The sequence below is a fragment of the Sciurus carolinensis genome, chromosome 1 (assembly GCF_902686445.1).
Source record: "Sciurus carolinensis chromosome 1, mSciCar1.2, whole genome shotgun sequence".
NCBI classification, from domain to species: Eukaryota; Metazoa; Chordata; class Mammalia; order Rodentia; family Sciuridae; genus Sciurus; species Sciurus carolinensis.
This window is the reverse complement of record NC_062213.1, coordinates 181,289,786-181,306,594: the sequence shown is the minus strand read 5'-3', so window position 1 is coordinate 181,306,594 and position 16,809 is coordinate 181,289,786. Positions and strand designations below refer to the sequence as shown.

General features: G+C 48.4%; 1 protein-coding gene across 1 annotated transcript in view; it reads right to left on the bottom strand.

Annotated features, from left to right (window-relative positions):
* Positions 1 to 9,451, bottom strand: part of Inpp5b (inositol polyphosphate-5-phosphatase B) — a 49,495-nt gene extending 40,044 nt beyond the window's left edge. Inside the window, 8 exon segments of the mRNA XM_047567458.1 lie at positions 1,192 to 1,285; positions 1,287 to 1,576; positions 5,087 to 5,197; positions 6,542 to 6,571; positions 6,724 to 6,821; positions 8,181 to 8,275; positions 8,637 to 8,719; positions 9,396 to 9,451. Coding sequence (XP_047423414.1) covers positions 1,192 to 1,285; positions 1,287 to 1,576; positions 5,087 to 5,197; positions 6,542 to 6,571; positions 6,724 to 6,821; positions 8,181 to 8,275; positions 8,637 to 8,693 — 775 coding nt within the window. The 5' untranslated portion in view covers positions 8,694 to 8,719; positions 9,396 to 9,451.
* Positions 9,452 to 16,809: the final 7,358 nt, after the last annotated feature.

The window sequence follows — 16,809 nt, the reverse complement described above, 5'->3', positions numbered from 1 at the left end:
CGATTATCTGGATTCTGGCAGCCTCTTGTGAAGGGCAAGGAGAGGATGTGCTCTTACTCTTAAACTCTCACCCGTCCCAGTACCACAGCCCAGAATGTCATGGAAACTGAAGCAATAGCTGTCTCAAGACCGGTTCTTCAAGTGAACTTTGAGATAAGCCCAAGAAAGATGCAAACTATCAGCACCATCAGGCGCTTCAATCGCATCTTGTGGTGGCTGCAACGAAGGAAAAGCATAAGCACTGAGGAAGTCCTCTGCTCGCCTAATTTCCTCTCATTTTACAAACTCTTGTGCAACATGTCACTCTCCCCACCCCTCATAGTTTCCAAGCCTTGTAAGAGCAAATGGAGTGCTGACCCACACTTAACACTGCTACTTGACAGCCTCTTCATCCCTGGCAAATGACTGAAAGAAGTGGTACAAATGGGTATTGGTGGCTATGCCAAAGCTCACATGAAACCAGGGCCTCATGGTCACACCCAGGGGGAAGAAAACACCAGCAAGCCCTTGCAGAAAATCCTGAATCTGGACAAAAAGACAGGTCCTCCCAAAGCACGGGACTGACCCAAATTTCAGCCCTGAGCCTCCTAAGCTCTCTCTCCAAAGGACAACCTCCAGCTCAACAATTAGTCTTTTGTGCTAATTATCCACCAGAGGCTGGGTGGAAAAAACCTAGTCCCTTTCACCTGTAACCTCATCCTGGCCCCCAGTGGCAGGGTGGACAGGACTCCAGGGGACTCCAGCTCTGTGCACAGCTCAATCTATCGCTGGGGCTGGAAACTAAGACATGCACCTCATCCAAAAGAAGTCTCCGTCAACAGCAGTGCACACCCCCACAAACATGTTCGCCCCTCAGGAAGGTCAAGACTGATGCGCAAGCTCAGCTGGAGAAACTGAGGCCCCGAGAGGAGCAGCGAGCGACCCGAGGTCACACATCGAGTCAAATGGTATTTTATTAAAAAAACCCGCCTCTGTATTCCTGGGCACACCATTCCCACCGACCTGCCCTCATCATGCCCAGCTGAGAATAACATCCCCACAGGGCTTCAGCCCGTGTCCCCACCTCCATAGGGTCGGCACCTTAGTCTCGCCCCGTGCGCCCACCCGCCAACCCACAGGCCCTGGCCACCCGATGGCACGGCAGGACCACCCACCGCTGCCCCCAGTCCGGCTTCCCACCGCCCGCCCGACCTGCAGAGTCGCGCTCCCGAGAGCCGGCGGCGGCGGACATTTCCCTGCCTGCTTCCTCAAGCTCTTCATCTCGCCGCCCGCCCCGAGTGTGCCGCACCCCCATCGGGCCCGCCCCCGCGTGCCACCTCGGCCAATCGAAAGTTTGTCTGCTCCATCGCCCCGCCCCTAAATAGAATGAAGCCCGCCCCCTGAGGCGGGACCTGCTCCAATCCCCACCGCTCCTTTGGAGACGGATACCTGCCTTCGCCAATTGTACAGCTCGCGGGCCAGGTACCCGGGGCCGAGTTCCAATCGCGCAGTGTCGGTGAGTCAGACGCCTCGGGTTGCGCGCACCTGTATCTGGACAGCCACAGGAACTCAGGATCACGGGTCGAGGGGTCGAAGCCTGGAGCAGAAAAAAGGAGCGCAGTCTGAGCCACGGGCTTGGAAAAGCAGCTGCACTTCTGTATGATTGTATTCTCTGGAGAATCTCCAAGCCCGTTTCGCTCGTTCACAGCAGGGATACGAGGTCGAGATACGATAGGTGTAAACAGAAGGCAGAGACCCCCGCCATTCCTCCGATCTCATAGTAACCACGTGCTAAGATTACCTTCTTCATCCTCTCAACACACTTTATGAGATAGCTCTGTGCATCCGTTCAACAAATATTAAGTGCCCATTACGTGCCAGGCTCTGTTCTAAACAGTCGTGATAAAGTTGTCAATACAACCCAAACTCACGGCCCCATGGTGCCTTCCTTTCTTCAGTGTGATCTCTTCAATGCCTCTCCAGTCCATCCATTCTTCCCCAGTTTCATCGCCAGGACCCTGGTCCAAGCCTCATTTTTTATGCCTGAACCACTGTGATGCATTCCTATTGGTTGCCCTGCCCCGTACTCTCTCCTTCCACACCCGTTAGCAGAGGAATTTTCTTTTTTCTTTCTTTCTTTCTTTTTTTTTTTATTTTCTTTTTTTTAGCAGAGGAATTTTCTAACTTGCAAATATTGCCTTATTGCACCCCAGCTTAAAACTCTTTAACAGCTCTACACAAGCTGTAGGACAAAGTCCAAGTTTTTAGTTACTTATTTAAAACTCTTCATGAACTGCCCTCTATTGGCCTCTCCTGGCTCAGTTCTCTCCATACCTTCCAAGCTCAGTACCCCCTCCCACTATCATCCCCTTTCCTCTCCTTGTATGCTTAACTGGGAAACAAACAAACAAACAAAAACACCTCTTGTTCTCTCTTCTAGTGTCATCTTTAATACCATCTCCTACACAGAGCCTTCCCCGAGCTGTTTATGCAGAGAGGGAAGCACAAACCAGAGAAGTACCATAGCAAAATGCTCAAGGGCTCAGGTTCTGGAGTACAACTAGTTCATCCTGCCTTATCCTGGTTAACAGTTTCCTAGCTCTGTACCCAGCTATGTACACTTACCCTCTCTGATACTCAGTTTCATCATCTGTAAAGTGGAGACATTTATAATACCCACCTTATAAAGTTATGATGAGGGTTAAATAAGATGACGTGTGAAAGGTCTTAGAATACGGTTTAACACATGTTTAGCAGTGAATGTTAGATATGATCTATACACAAAGGGAATAAACATTTGCTGAGCTCCGTCGATGTGATGGGCACTTTTGAGACAGCTAAGTTAACCCTCAATCTTGTGAAGTTAAAAATACCAAGAAACTGGGACTTTAAAAGTAGATCAGTTTTCAAGGCTATGAAATTAAGGTAGCACACCAGGAAATGGGAGGTTGGAAAGTCAGTTCATACCAGGAAGCCAGGACCAAGGAAAACAAAGCAATGAACTGAGTTATCAATCAACTCCACTAAGACAGAACAATAGCTTGCCTTGCTCCAAAACAGTATTAGGGCTTTTCCCCCATGGTGAGGATAGTCACTAAATAACCTGTAATTACCTTTTCTTCATTAGCACAGTAATGATCACACCTGGAAGCACAGACCTAAGATGATAATGAGACATGGGTCACATGAAGAGGGATGCAGGATGAGAGAGCATGCAGATATAGCTGAAACTCCACCTCTGCATGCAGTGACATCAAGAGATCTCATCCCTGACTACCATAGAAGCATTATAAAGCTACACATTCCTATACCAATTTGCCTTTATCTGATTCTTCTGATAGAGAGCAGGAGAAACCTCTACAGGGTCAATAACATTTTCATATGTTACTTTTTTGGGGAGGAGGGTATTAGGGATTGAACTCAGGTGCATTTGACCACTGAGCCACATCCCCAGCCCTATTTTTTGTATTTTATTTAGACACAGGGTCTCACTGAGTTACTTAGCACCTTGCTTTTGCAGAGGCTGACTTGGAACTTGCAATCCTCCTGCCTCAGCCTTGTAACTGCTGGGATTACAGGTGAGTACCACTATGCCTGGCTATTATATGTGTTACTTTTAATTTCCACAATCCCATGAGGAAGATATTCATTACATATAGAAAATAACAAAAACTAGGTTCAGAGAGGTAATATGACTTGCCCAAAGTCACACAGATGGATTTCTTCTCTCTCTTTTGTTGTACTAGGGATTGAACCCAGGAGTACTGTACCACTGAGCTATATTCCCAGTTTCCACCTTTTTTTTTTTTTTTTGTCTTTTTTCTTTTCTTTCTTTCTTTTTTTTTTTTTTTTTTTTTTGGTCTCACTAAATTGTCCAGGCTGGCCTCAAACTTATGATCTTCCTCCTCCACCTCCTGAGTTGCTCGGATTACAGGTGTGCACTGCTTTACCTGGTGTAGAGAGGATTTCAAACTCAAGGGGTTGTGAAGATTCAAAGCCTGTGCTCTTTGCTATGCAGGTTGAGTACCCCTGATCTGAAATGCCTGGGACCTTATACGCCTATACATATAACCAAAAGGTAATGTTATACAATGTTTTTAATAATTTTGTGCAAGAAACAAAGTTTCATGGTTTGGGATTTTTCTACTTAGAGCATCATACTGGCACTCAAAAAGTTCCAGAGTTTGGAACAATTTAGATTTTTAATTTTCAGATTAGGGATTCTCAACCTGCATCACTACTATTATCCCTTCTACAATCACTACTGATAATCATGAAATAGATGATCTTTATTGTTTTTAAGATTTAGAGATAAATTGTCCCTTGCTTATAGAATAAATTTTAAACTCCTTAAGCAGGCCTGCAAAGCTATATAATCTTGTTTCTGTTTCCTTTCTCCCCCAAAGTCAGTTTGCATCCAAAGCCAGTCCCCTTCCTAGAATACCTAAGGAAATAGTCCCCGGGCTTCACCCTCCACAGTGGAACCAGCATAGAAGGAACACCCTCCCCTGTTCCCAGAGAGATAAGATGTTAGGGTGACAGGAGTCACACCCAAGCCCCAACACCTGGTGGCTCGAATTTGCATGTTCTGTAGCTGGCCCTCTGTTCTGTACACAAATTTTCCTTTACTTGCCTGGCTGATCACAGATCTAAACAAATTTTGTCCTCTTACTGCTAGGGCAAAGCTAGACCATGTTCTCAGCTGCAGGGGAGGACGTGGCAGGGTTCGAGGGCACAAGACCCCATACAACAGACTTCCTTTGATTCTAGCTGAGGGTTATGGAGAAAGGCAGAGTGGGTGGGCCTGCAGAAGTTGCTGCCACCTTCTAAGAGGTTCATCATGAGAGTCACAAACTACCTGTGCAGCCCTGCACAGAGCCAGGAGGGCAGAGGGACCCTGCCAGAGTTAACACTCAGGGCCAGAAACCCTAACCAGAAAATCAAACTGTAGTTGGCTGGTGGGCTAAGGGAACTGTGGCTCCATGCCGGCAGTATTTAGAGGGCACAGCAATTTCAGAGTGTGAGTCCAAAGGGTGGAAGTCAACTGGAGTGGGTAGGTCAGTACCCCCAGCCAACAACTCTTCCAGGAGCTGGGGGTCTTACCTACCTGGACAGGCCCTGGCAACTTCCTGGAGGAACATCCTGGTGTGTGAGCCAAAGGGTAGTTGGAATAGAAGGCTGAGCTCTGCTGTGTCCAGCTGAACGGTCACATCTGAGCCTGCACAAAGGAGGCAGGAAATAAGCTGTTGGCTGCCAGCAACTGAATACTTGGATAGATCTTAAGGGTAGAGTCCCCAGAATGGAGAATCAGAATTCCAGGCTCCCAAAAAGCCCCTGTGGCCTTAAGCAACTCACTTAGAGTTGCTGCTGGCACAGTAAAAGGGCCCTTTGTATCCTCTGTTCCAAATTAACATCATCTGCACTTTATAGGGAGGTAAGCCAAGGCTCTCAGAAGCCGCTGAGCCTCACCACTGCAGGACTGGACGGAGCTGGCAGAGACAGATTCTCTGAACGGGTCGTGTCTTCCCCTCCCAGTGGAAGGAAAAGCACATACAGTCCCCCTCTGAGGGGGACTGGGCATCAGTTGATCTACCTGATAGTGCCAGGCATAGTACTAGGCACCGCCGATACCATGGTGAAGAAAACAGATGCTGGCCCTTCTTCAGGGAGCTAGTCTGGAAGTCACCTTGTTTGTGGCATATGGCCAATTCCCAGTGGCACATGGTGAGCACTCAAAAACATGCTGAATTAATGAATGAACAGAAGCAACTAACAGAGCAATTACAAGTGTGGACTCCCAGGGTCTGGATTCTGAGTTTGAATCCAGGTTCCATCCCCTGCTAAATTATTTAATTTTTCTAGGCCTCAGTTACCTTGCCCATAAAATGGGAATAAACAGTGGTAATCTCATAGAGTTTTGGTGAAGAAAGCAAGATATGATGTATATAAAGCTTTCAGCATGTTACCTGACACGAGGTAATCCTTGATTATATATTGGCCTCTAGTATTATTATTGTCTAACAAAGAAGTCAGACATCAAGTAAATCAATGCAAATCGTCAAATCCCTGTCAGTGACAGGGGACTGGCAAGGGCCAGAAAAAGAAAAAAAATTACAAGCAATTTCAGGGTTCATCAAAGCCTTCCTGGGAAAAGAAATGGGTGACCTGAGCCCTGAAAGATGACTAGGAAGTGCAAAGAGGTGTGGGGCTTTCAGGAAGAGGGAACTCTACTGTGAGAACACGTGACGTTCAAGGTGATGGAGAGACACAGAGGGCGTCTAGTGCAGCAGGCAAGGGAGAGAGGATAAACATAAGCCCGCAGTCTTCCCTGTAGTAAGCAACCCTCTGTACTCTGACTTCCAAAATAGCCCATCGTGTCCTATAAAGAATTGAAAGCTGGGGACTCAATGGGTTGACATCATCCCTGCTTTATAGAAAGCTCCCTGTATGGCCTTACTTGCCACAGTAAGGACATCAGGGCGTTGTTACGTCATGCATTCCTCTCTCTACGGATCCTGTACCGCCTGCCCCAACTGGGACCCAGACTGAGAGGACCACTCACCAAGGATGTAGAATTCACCATCGGGGGACACTGTGCAGGAGGGAAATGAGAATGTCTTTAGCAACTGAGCACTGCTGCCCCAATGTCATCCTTATTCCCACTGCCCGCCCCCAACAAGGGCAGAGATGACTCAGGGGACACCTAGAAGAGAGGGGGTCATACCACCCAGCTCCCTGTGGCACCTTCTTCCAGTGTAAAATCCCTTGAGACTGGCACTATCTGGTCCAAAGAGACATCGTCCCCGGTAATGGCCATCCTCCGGTGCGTATACAGGAAGAGACTGAGGGCAGGAAGCGGAAGTGAGGACAGGGTCCACTGGCCATGCCTCAGGCTCATCTTGGAGGCCTGGGTGCTCATGCTGTCTTGTGGTTCCCTAGGGCAGTTCTGGTGGGGCCCTGGCACACTCCTCAGGCCAGCTGTGCTCAGGGTACCTGTGGAGACTGCAGTTTATGGATGAGGTCACCAAAGCAGAACTTTTCTCACTTTGGGGAGTCCCTGCTGTGTTAGTGAAATGTATCCGATCTGTCCGTGGTAACTTTTAGTGCTGCAGGAGACGGCCACAATGCAACCACCACCCTCTCTTCCCCAACCTGTTTCCCCATCTCAAAATCTAGGATGGTGGATGGAAAATCCACCTAAGGTCCTTCCCTCCCAGCTCTGAGGTCCTGAGGTTCACTCACTAGCTATGAGGTTTTTGGCGAATGTTACTTACTCTCTGCTCCAGTGAATTGTGCGGATGTCACCAGGCAACACTGCCTGAGAACCTTCGATGTGCCTCACAGTGTTTAACTCCTTGGACGTGCACTGACACCTTTTTTTAAAATGGGGAATGAACCTAAGGACTCTCTACCACTGAGTTACATCCCAGACCTTTTTATTTATTTATTTATTTTGGGTCAGGGTCTCACTAAATTGTCCAGGTTGGCCTTGAATTTGCCAATCCTCCTGCCTCAGCCTCCCAAGTAGCTGGGATTACAGGTGTGCACCAAAATCTTTTTAAATTTTTTCCTGGTGCTGGGGATTGAATCCAGGGCCTCACCCATGGTGAGCAAGCGCTCTATCATTGAACTCTATCTTCAACCCCACTTTTTTTGTTTTGTTTTTGTTTTTGTTTTCTGTACGGGGGATTGAACCCAGGGGTGCTTAACCACTGAACCACATCCCCAGTCCTTCTTATTTTTTATTTTGAGACAAGTGTTTTGCTAAGTTGCTCAGGGCCTTGCTGAGTTGCTCAGGCTGGCTTTGAACTCACAATCCTCCTGCCTCAGCTTCCTAAGTCGCTGTGATTACAGGCTTGTGTCACCAAGGTCAGCTCACTTGAAACTTTGATCTGGACAAATTGAGGTAGAGAGGTAAAGCAACTTGCTTAGGATCACAATGTCTGATTTGAACCTAGGCAGTCAGGCCATGAGTTCAAGATCTGGCTAGATGTGCCTCTTCAACAAAAGCCTCCTCATCACTTCTTGAGGATCTAATACATGTGAAGGGCTTCGAACCTGGTGTTTAAAGAATATTAACTATCAGTATGATCATTATTCTAGAAGATTCAGAGCTGAAGAAATGATTGAAGCTCAGCTGGACGGTACAGTGGAGACTAACCCCAAGTCCCAGACAGGCAGGGCCTGAACCCCTCACTCACGCGTGTTCCTGGCCTCCGTGCTCCAGGCGGTAGCGAACAAGCCCCAGCAGGCGGCTCTGCCGACTGCCCCCCTCACACAGCACACCTTGTACTGCCTGCTGCTCAGAGTCAAGGAGAAACGGAAACTGAACCGAACCGAAGCCAGGCCTCTCCCCGCCCACCCAACCCCACCTTCCCTGCTCTTCTCCTGCTTCCCAGGCTCCCTGGGTGACCGTGGTCAAGTCACTTCACCTCTCTGAGCCTTCTACAAAATGGGGATAATAATCCCCAGCTTCACAAGGGGTTGAGAAGCTAGCTGCATACTTAAGAGTCCAGGACTAAGTGAGTATTTAGTAAATATTGGCTTCCTTCTCCTCTGACAGCTCAGAGGAAAAGGGAAGAGAGTGGACAGACACCTTGACACCCTCATTTGACCTCCCATGGCCAGGGCTAGGAGCTCAGAGCCGGGAAGGATATGATCACGCAATATTCCCCCTCAGCCAGAGTCTCCTGGATGGCCACAGACTGGTCCATGCTGGCCCCCGCTGAGCAGACTCTCCCTGGGCAGGACAGATGGGATCCCCCTTTGGTCAACAAGTGACCGATGAGTGACAACTGCTTCAGGGGGCTGCAGGGTAGGAAGGAGGGGTTTTGGGGAGGGAGAAGGGGAGGGGAGGCCTGGTCCTCCTTCTTCTCTTTCCACTCTCTTAGCATAGGCCTTTTAAAGCTTCTCTGGAGAGGATGCCCCATGCCTTTGGCCCTGGCAGGTCTGCAATTCGCTGTCCTACCCTTTATCTGGGAGGGTCTCTATTGGTTCCTAGTTGGGGCCCATCTACTTGTTGGAAATGGGATGTCTGGTCCCGTTAGGAGAGACGGAGACTTTGTTCTGTGGCTCCTGGGGCAGGGCTTTGCGTCTGTTTTGGGGGAGGCACTATTGATCCTCTGGGAGATGTTGATGATGTATCCGAATAAGCTGGGGGTCATCTCCTTACTCTCAGGTAGAAAGGGTCCTATCCAGGAGAAGGAACCCAGTTGTTTCTCTTTTTTCTTGGAGAGGGAAAAGTGGCCCGTTGCTTCTTGCCCTCTCCCTGCACAGCAGGGCCCGTTGCATCAGCCAAGGCAGCGGGGTGGGGGGAATGTCCAGTCTCATGGCTGCAGGGCAGGGGTCCCAGCTGTCAGCTTACCCACTCCCTCCCACCCCACACCTGCTCCCAGACCCCTGCCATTGCCGCCTACCTCCTGAGCTGTCACTGCTGAGAGCGCGGAACTCTGCGGCCTGGCCCCGTCAGCGACTACATTTCCCAGCGGCCCCCGCGCCATAGGATGGTCCCCAGCCTGCAAGTCCCAGCATGCCTGAGCCAATCATGGGGGTTGGGTAGGGGGAGCTCCCCGCTCCCCGCTTCCCGCTCCCATTAACCCTCTAGGTCCTGAGATAGGCTGAGCTCCATATTCCCGAAAGGTTTTCTTATGAATGTCTGTCTCATCCTCAGACCTCAAAGACAGGGGGTCCAGGGCTCACTGGGCCCGGAAGGGACATGGTTATATCTACCTTAAGGAGAAAAAAAAAAAAAAAAAAAAAAAAAAAAAAAAAAATATATATATATATATATATATATATATATATATATATATATATATATATATATATAATTTCCTCCTTAATTCTACACTCCAAGAGAGGCAGCTCTGACCTCTACTGAAATTCTTCATCCCCAAATAATGACCTTGTCTTAGTTTAAAGGAGGGAGAACAAGATTATGAGGAGCCAGTATCTTCATTTTCCTGGTGGAGAAACTGAGGTTCAGAAAGGTTAAGCGATCTAAGGCCTACAGCCCAGCAGGTGGTGAGACTGGGATTGAGCTGAAGGCCTCACTCCAGCTCCTGGGCCATTAAATTGCCCCAGGGCCATGTGTCCTCCCTCAGTCGCTCATGGCCCTTCTTGCCCACAGGAGACTGAGGATAAGGATGTGAACATCAAGTGTGTGACACTATTCACACGTGGTACTGTTGTGACTGTCACCAGGCTGTGTGGGAGGCCTGCGTTCCTCAGCTCTCAGACAGCCCTAGGCTGGACTTCCTTGTTCGCAAACCCCTTCCCCTGATTCCTCTGGCCATGTGCCCTTGGCAGAGACGTTTCTCCTTTTAAGACTGGAGTTCTGAGGTGAAACTACATTCTGTGCTTCACCAATTTCTTGGTTCTTGTCTTGCAGATTTGAAAAATACACAGACAAGGGAAGGGAAAATTGAACAGAGTAGGATTTATTTAAATTAGATAGAACTCCCATGATGTAGGAGGGAATTGGTAGGTCGGGTTAGAGGCCTGGTGCCTTCTGGGAAACTGAGGCAGCATGAAGACACCCCCTTACACTGTAAACCCCAGTTCTTGCAATTAGGTCAGAAAGATTTCAGACATGTCGCTCAGAGTAACAGGCATGAGTTTTTTGAAGTATAGGAAAGGGGAAAGGGACACTCTGAAGGGAGAGAGTGGGTCCTCTCAGAAAGGAGAGGTTCAAAATGGTATGCCTTTACGCCATGTACAAACAGAGAAACAACATGTATCCCATTTGTTTACAATAAAAAATATATATATCAAAAAAAAAAAAAAAAAGAAAGGAGAGGTTCAGCATGCTTCTCTTCCGCTCCAGTTTTATTTAGGATCCCAGAGAAGTTTCCAGAAAGTCCTGCCCAAGTCCACCTCTTGACTTTTGACCAAAAGTAATATGACATCAGGCTTTCAAATCCCCATGGCCATGACAACTCTAGGTCACTTTGGCCTATGCAGCCTGGTTCTAATTGAATTCTTAACCATACATTCTTACAGAGTTTATGGTTAGGAGCAATTATCCTTATCTCCCTAAATTCCAGGATCTGGTCTGTGAAAGGAGTCACAAAGTTCTCCCACTTCAGGGTGACTTGGGTTCCTCTCATTGACATTATTTTGGGTCTGCGTTTCTCCTGTGGATAACAGGTAATTTACTAAGGAATGTGACAAAGCCTGTCCACTTAAACCAGGCGGAGCTGCAGGTAAATTTCTTCTTGGAAAAGAAAAAATTTGGTGATCAGCACAGTGGGTGCATTTTACAGAATTATTCTCTTCACCTGTGTTCTGTTCCCACCACTCACATCTGTGTGCTCCTTATCACTTTGGGGCCTTATTAATCCCATCTAAGATATTGAGTTTGCTCCAGATGGACAAAATGGGCAATAAGCTTTTCTAGGGTGGTTCTCTTTCAGTTTGCTGGCCATGTCACTAAGCTAAAATGTCCCTGAGGACTGGGTTGTCTCCCTCTCATTACCCCAACACAGTTTCTGATATGCAGTGCCCCTGAGATCACTTTTTTTTTGGTACTGGAATTGAACTTGGGGTTTTCCACCTCTAGCTACATCCCTAGTCCTTTTTTAAAAATTATTTTTATATTGAGACAGGGTCTCACAAAGTTGCCCACGCTGGCCTCCAACTTGTGATCCTCCTGCCTCAGCTTCAGGAGTAGCTAAGATTATAGGCATGAATCAACAGGCCTGATCCTCAGAACACACTTATTGAATTAGTGGATCTCTCAGTGAATTACTTCAGTGAATACATCTTATCTCAAGCTTTGGCCCAAACTGAAGGAGCAGCAGATGGGTCAGTGCTGAGAAAGGGGTGATTACCATGACTTCTAACCAGTCCCTTCCTCTTTCCCTAAATTGTGCTTTAATGACCAGTCCAACTTGCTTATGTCAACCCCTTCCAGCAGGTACACCTTTTCCCAGTCATCTCCTCTTGAAGTATCCACATCACAAATGGAACTCAAGTTTACTGAAATTCATTTTCAAACTCAAGTAAGGGGAAGGGAAAGGGGATTGATTCTACTCTGAGAGATCAGAAAGGTAGGGGTCATTGCAGGAAAGCAAGGGAACCCCAATTCCAACCCCATCTTAATGTCAAAGGCTGGGGAGGAGGACCTGAGACAGGTAATTGGTTTTACCTGTCGCTGTAGGATCTTGGGGCCTTTCTAATGAATGGGGGTCAGGCAGAATTTTGTTTTTGTATTTTTCACACAACCCCAGTCTCTTCTGTGGGATTGGAGCTAATGCCCTGTTTCCTTGGAGGATCCCATGTCCTAGGCCCTGGGAGGGAAGAGGAAGGCATTTGGATCCCAGAGCTGTGGACTGGATTCATCACTTGTTCCAAAGACACAGCTATAGGATTGGGGTGGTGGGCCTGGGGGCTTGCAGGGCCTACGGGGTCTCCCTGGCTGCTGTTCTCTGTTTCTTCTGCTAAGGGAACAGGGACAGGAGCAGGAGTGGAGGAGCAGTAGGGTGGCCACAGCCAGGGTGCAGGGCAGGGGGCTACTGGTGGCCCCTGAAGCTGCCTGGCTAAAGTGGAGGTTCCCATCCAACTGGAAGCAACTGTCTAAAGCCAAGGCTCAACAGCATTCCCGAGAGCCAGACTGAGTCTCAGCCCCATGACACCTGGGGGTTCCTGCCTACGCAGGATTGGTTCAGCTGCAAGAAGAGATGGGCCCTTCTTCCTCCCCTTGCCCCTCTCCCACTCATGAAGGTTGAAAGCAAAACATGGGCTGAGCTAAATATGGACTGACCTAAACCTCCTCGGTCCCTAGCTCCCTCCCCTTGAGGTCAGTCAGCCAGTCCCCAGAGAACGTGCAGGTCAGGAACAAGGGGGCATGTCATGGAGATGTGGAAAATTCCAGCTGCTTCCCCGGGGTGTTGTCATGGTGCACTGAGAGGATCAAGCTTGCTAGACCCTAGGCAGCTGGGTCCTTGCAGGTCTAGCTCTGGCCAGATTCAGCTGCCAGATTATCTGCTCCAGGCTGCTGCTCCACTCCCCTTCCTCTCCTGATGGCCTCCAGTCTGGGGCCTCACTGTGCCCAGGCCCTGCATCGTGCAGTGGTGCTCCTGGCCCATACTCTGCCCTCCGGTTGGAGCACTGTGCCTCCTGGTAACATGTCTCTTGGAAGCAGCAGAAGCTATGCATGTCTGTGGCCAGCCTCGAGCACTGTGATCCCACCCCACGGGCTGATGGCATCCATCAGTAAAGCTCTTCTCTCCTCATGTGCTGCTTACTGGACAGGAGCAAGGTTCAGCTAACATCTAATCAGGTTCTGGGCTGCCAGGAAGACCTGAAGGAGGACTGGTAGGAGAAAAAGGAGAGGAGGTGCCACTTCAGGAAATGACCAGTTCAAAGGTCACAGGTCAAGGAAAGGTCATGCAGTACTTAAGTGGAAGAAGTTAGGAAAAATAGGGGCAGTCTCAGGGTCCATCAGTTGGCCTATGTTGGGCTTGGTCCCAGGGTCCCTGGGTTGAGGACAGCTGCCTCTGAGCAAAGCAGCCTTTTGGTTACCATTGGCTATGACATATGATGAGGTGCTAAGCCAGAGCAAAGGGCCAGCTCTGGGCAGCCCAGATGAGAGCTGCAAACAGATTGCCATTATTGCTCTATGCAAATGAGCAAACAGGCTGGGGAGCATGGGAGGTCAACCTCTAGGGAACAGGGGATTCCAGGGGCTTGGCTTTTGCTTCCTGAAAGTGATACTGTCTGAGGGACAGCAAGAGGCAGGCACAAAGAGGCCTGCATCCTAGTAACTGCCCATGTCAACTGTGTTGTTGACATGGCCACAGCAGCATCCCAGGCCCCAAGGGAGGCAGAGCTAGAGCAGGTGCAGGGACAGGAAATAGATTTCTGGTGCCTCTGATCTGACCTTATTTGCCTCCAACATCAGAAGGTGCCAGCAGGTGGGGAATAGGGGGTGATGGGTTTCCTCAGAGCCCAGACCAAGGAAACCCTGAGTCACAGAAGGTCAGAAGTCAGGATTCACCTTGCTCCAAGGTTCTTCAGGTTCAGACCCCACACTGTACACAAGCTAGACCTGAGCCAAAGGCAGAAGGTGGCTCTGATTGGATAACTGAATTGCAGGCTTGCCTCCCGCAGCTCTGAGGGATCAGACCTGAAGTGTCTGCTACAACTGGGTTTGTTTTCCCATGCGAGGTAAAAAAACTGCCAGAGGTAAAGGAGCACGAACAGCCCCCATCATTCTCAGGGCTAAAGGGGCATCTACTCCCTTGTCCTTGGCTATAGTCCTCCACCAGTGCTCAGATCGCTCTCTCTATGACAGGTGCCAAGGTGACACAGAGGAAAGCCTGTAGCGAGGACCTGCTTCAGATGGGCCCCTCCTTTTTTTTTTTTTTTTTTTTTTTGGTACTGTGGACTAAAGCCAGGGGTGCTTTACCACTGAGCTACATTCCCAACCCTTTTTAATATTTTATTCATAAACAGGGTCTTGCTAAGTTGTAGAGGCTGGCTTTGAACTTGTGATCCTCCCTCCTCAACCTCCCAAGCTGCTGGGATTATAGAAGTGTGTCACCATGCTCAGCTTCTTTTTCCTTCTTCCCAGTTTTCTTTTCCTATTTCTCTTTAGCTTCCACATGAGAGAAAACATACAACCCTTGACTTCCTGAGTTTGACTTATTTCGCTTGACATAAATGTTCACAAGTTTTATCCATTTTCCTGCAAACGACATTTCATTCTTCTTTATGGCTGCATAAAACTCTATTGTGTATATATACCACATTTTCTTTATCCATTCATCCATTGATGAACTCCTAGGCTGCTTCCATAGTTTGGCTGTTGTGAATTGTGCTGCTATACACATGGGTATGCATGTATCACTATAGAATTATGACTGATTCTTGAGGATAAATACTGAGCCGTGATATAGTTGGGTCATATTGTTTCCATTCCTAGTCTTTTGAAGAATCTTCATATGATTGGAAAAGTGTCTTATTTGACTGGATCAGAAACTTGGCAGGTGAAGGGGTTCTTAGAAGAGATCAGAGGGAAGGGAGGCCAGTGTCCTCCCAGAACTCATATGGAAAGGCAAGAGGCTGATGGCAGGACTTGAAGCATAAGGGGAGAGGAAACTGTCATCCCAAGGATTAAAAAAAAAAAAAAGGGAGGAGGGAGGAGAAAAATCTCAAAATTTGTTTGCCTCTCAGTTCCCCAACGTATTAGTTACATTTAGGGTGCTCCCTCTGCAGGGCCTTCCAGCACCAGCTGACCCCAGAGAAAGGACCAGAAGGCAAGAGGAAAGGGATAACCATTGAGGCCTGACACATCTATTCACTTCCTTTCAGTGGTGAGTGTTGAGACTCCTGCTCTTGGAAGGCTCATGCCAGGATCAGCAATGCGTTTAGCAGAGGTGGTGACTCCTAGCAACAATTCCCAAACACCTCCACCTAGCAGCTGACCTTCTTGAAAAGCTGGCTGAATGATCTTTTCTCAGTAGTAAGCATCTGGATAGATTCATACTCCATATCCAAAGGCAAGATTCTTTTTGTGGCCCTGGGGATTGAACCCAGGCATTGTACATGCTAGCCAAATGCCTGTTATTGAGCTACATCCCCAGTTTGGTAAAGGTGAGATGCTTCAAAACTTAGGAACCAAGGATGGGCACCTGGGAATTTATAAATGCATAAACTATGCAAAAATGTCCATGCCTATTTTCTTTTTTTGTAAGAAGGTTCCATTATCCTTGTATCTCCAAAGAATCCATAATTCTAAAAATATTAAGAACTATTTGTTCAAACCAAGGAAAGCAACCTTCTCTTCCTTCCCCAGCCTGGTCAAGGTATCCAGTGGAAATTCTGCTCTCCCACAGCAGATGCCCATGAGGTGGACTTCCAGGAGGTCCCTGAGGGGCCCTATGTTCTTGCCTGCACCTCATTCAACAGCTGTGCCTGATGGTGTTGGCCACATGGCTCTTCATTGCAACTAAGCCTCCTTACTCTGGCTTCTGCTCCCACCATCTCACCTCCACCTAATTTTCAAAGTTTGAAAATCTAATTGTGCCTGGCACATATAAGGCAGCAAAAAACCCAAATGCATGAATGAAATAATGAACAGAAGCCTTTGTGGCAACAGGTAAGCCCAGGTTCCTTCCAGGGTGTTCTGACACACAGTGCACAGGATGACTGCCGTTACCTGGACAGGGCGATGGCAGGACCCCTCGGACTTCACCTCCCCTCCCCTCCACACTGTGAAGGGGCATCCCATTAACCCTGGGGTTCCAGGTACCCACTCCTAAAGAGGGGGCTCTGGGGAATGTGATAACTAGAAAGCAGCAGGTACACTTCCAGGAACCTCGATGCAGCTACTGTTCCAACAGAAGGCTGAAACCATGTCTTCTCCCTGCAGCTCCATTTCCAAGGTTTTAACTCTGCCCCAGTGACAACATCTCCTTGCATACTGGGCTGGTTTTCAGTAATCAGTTGTAGTCAGCTCAATTAGGTCCGATTATCCACTCACTCTGCTTCAGAAGTTCAGGCTCCGGAGAGACTGTTCCCTGGGGCTTTAAGCAACTGGAGGAGCCAAAGCACAAACCAACATGTGAGGGGTTGCCCAAGAGATGTACTGAACCAAGAAGGAAAACACCAGTCCAGGGTGAAGTGCTGCTGAGTCGTGGGATGAAACCTTTACTACCATGAATGACTACAGCAAGAGGTAGGTGGGAGAAAGACGGCCATTCATGGAGTTGGGATTTCTAAAAGAAGACACATGAAAAACAAACAGAAGGTCTAAGTGCTGAGGGGTGAAGGGGCTGCTGGGAATCCTGTTTTGCAGCAGGCCCTGGCTTTTGGAGAATTGTGCTT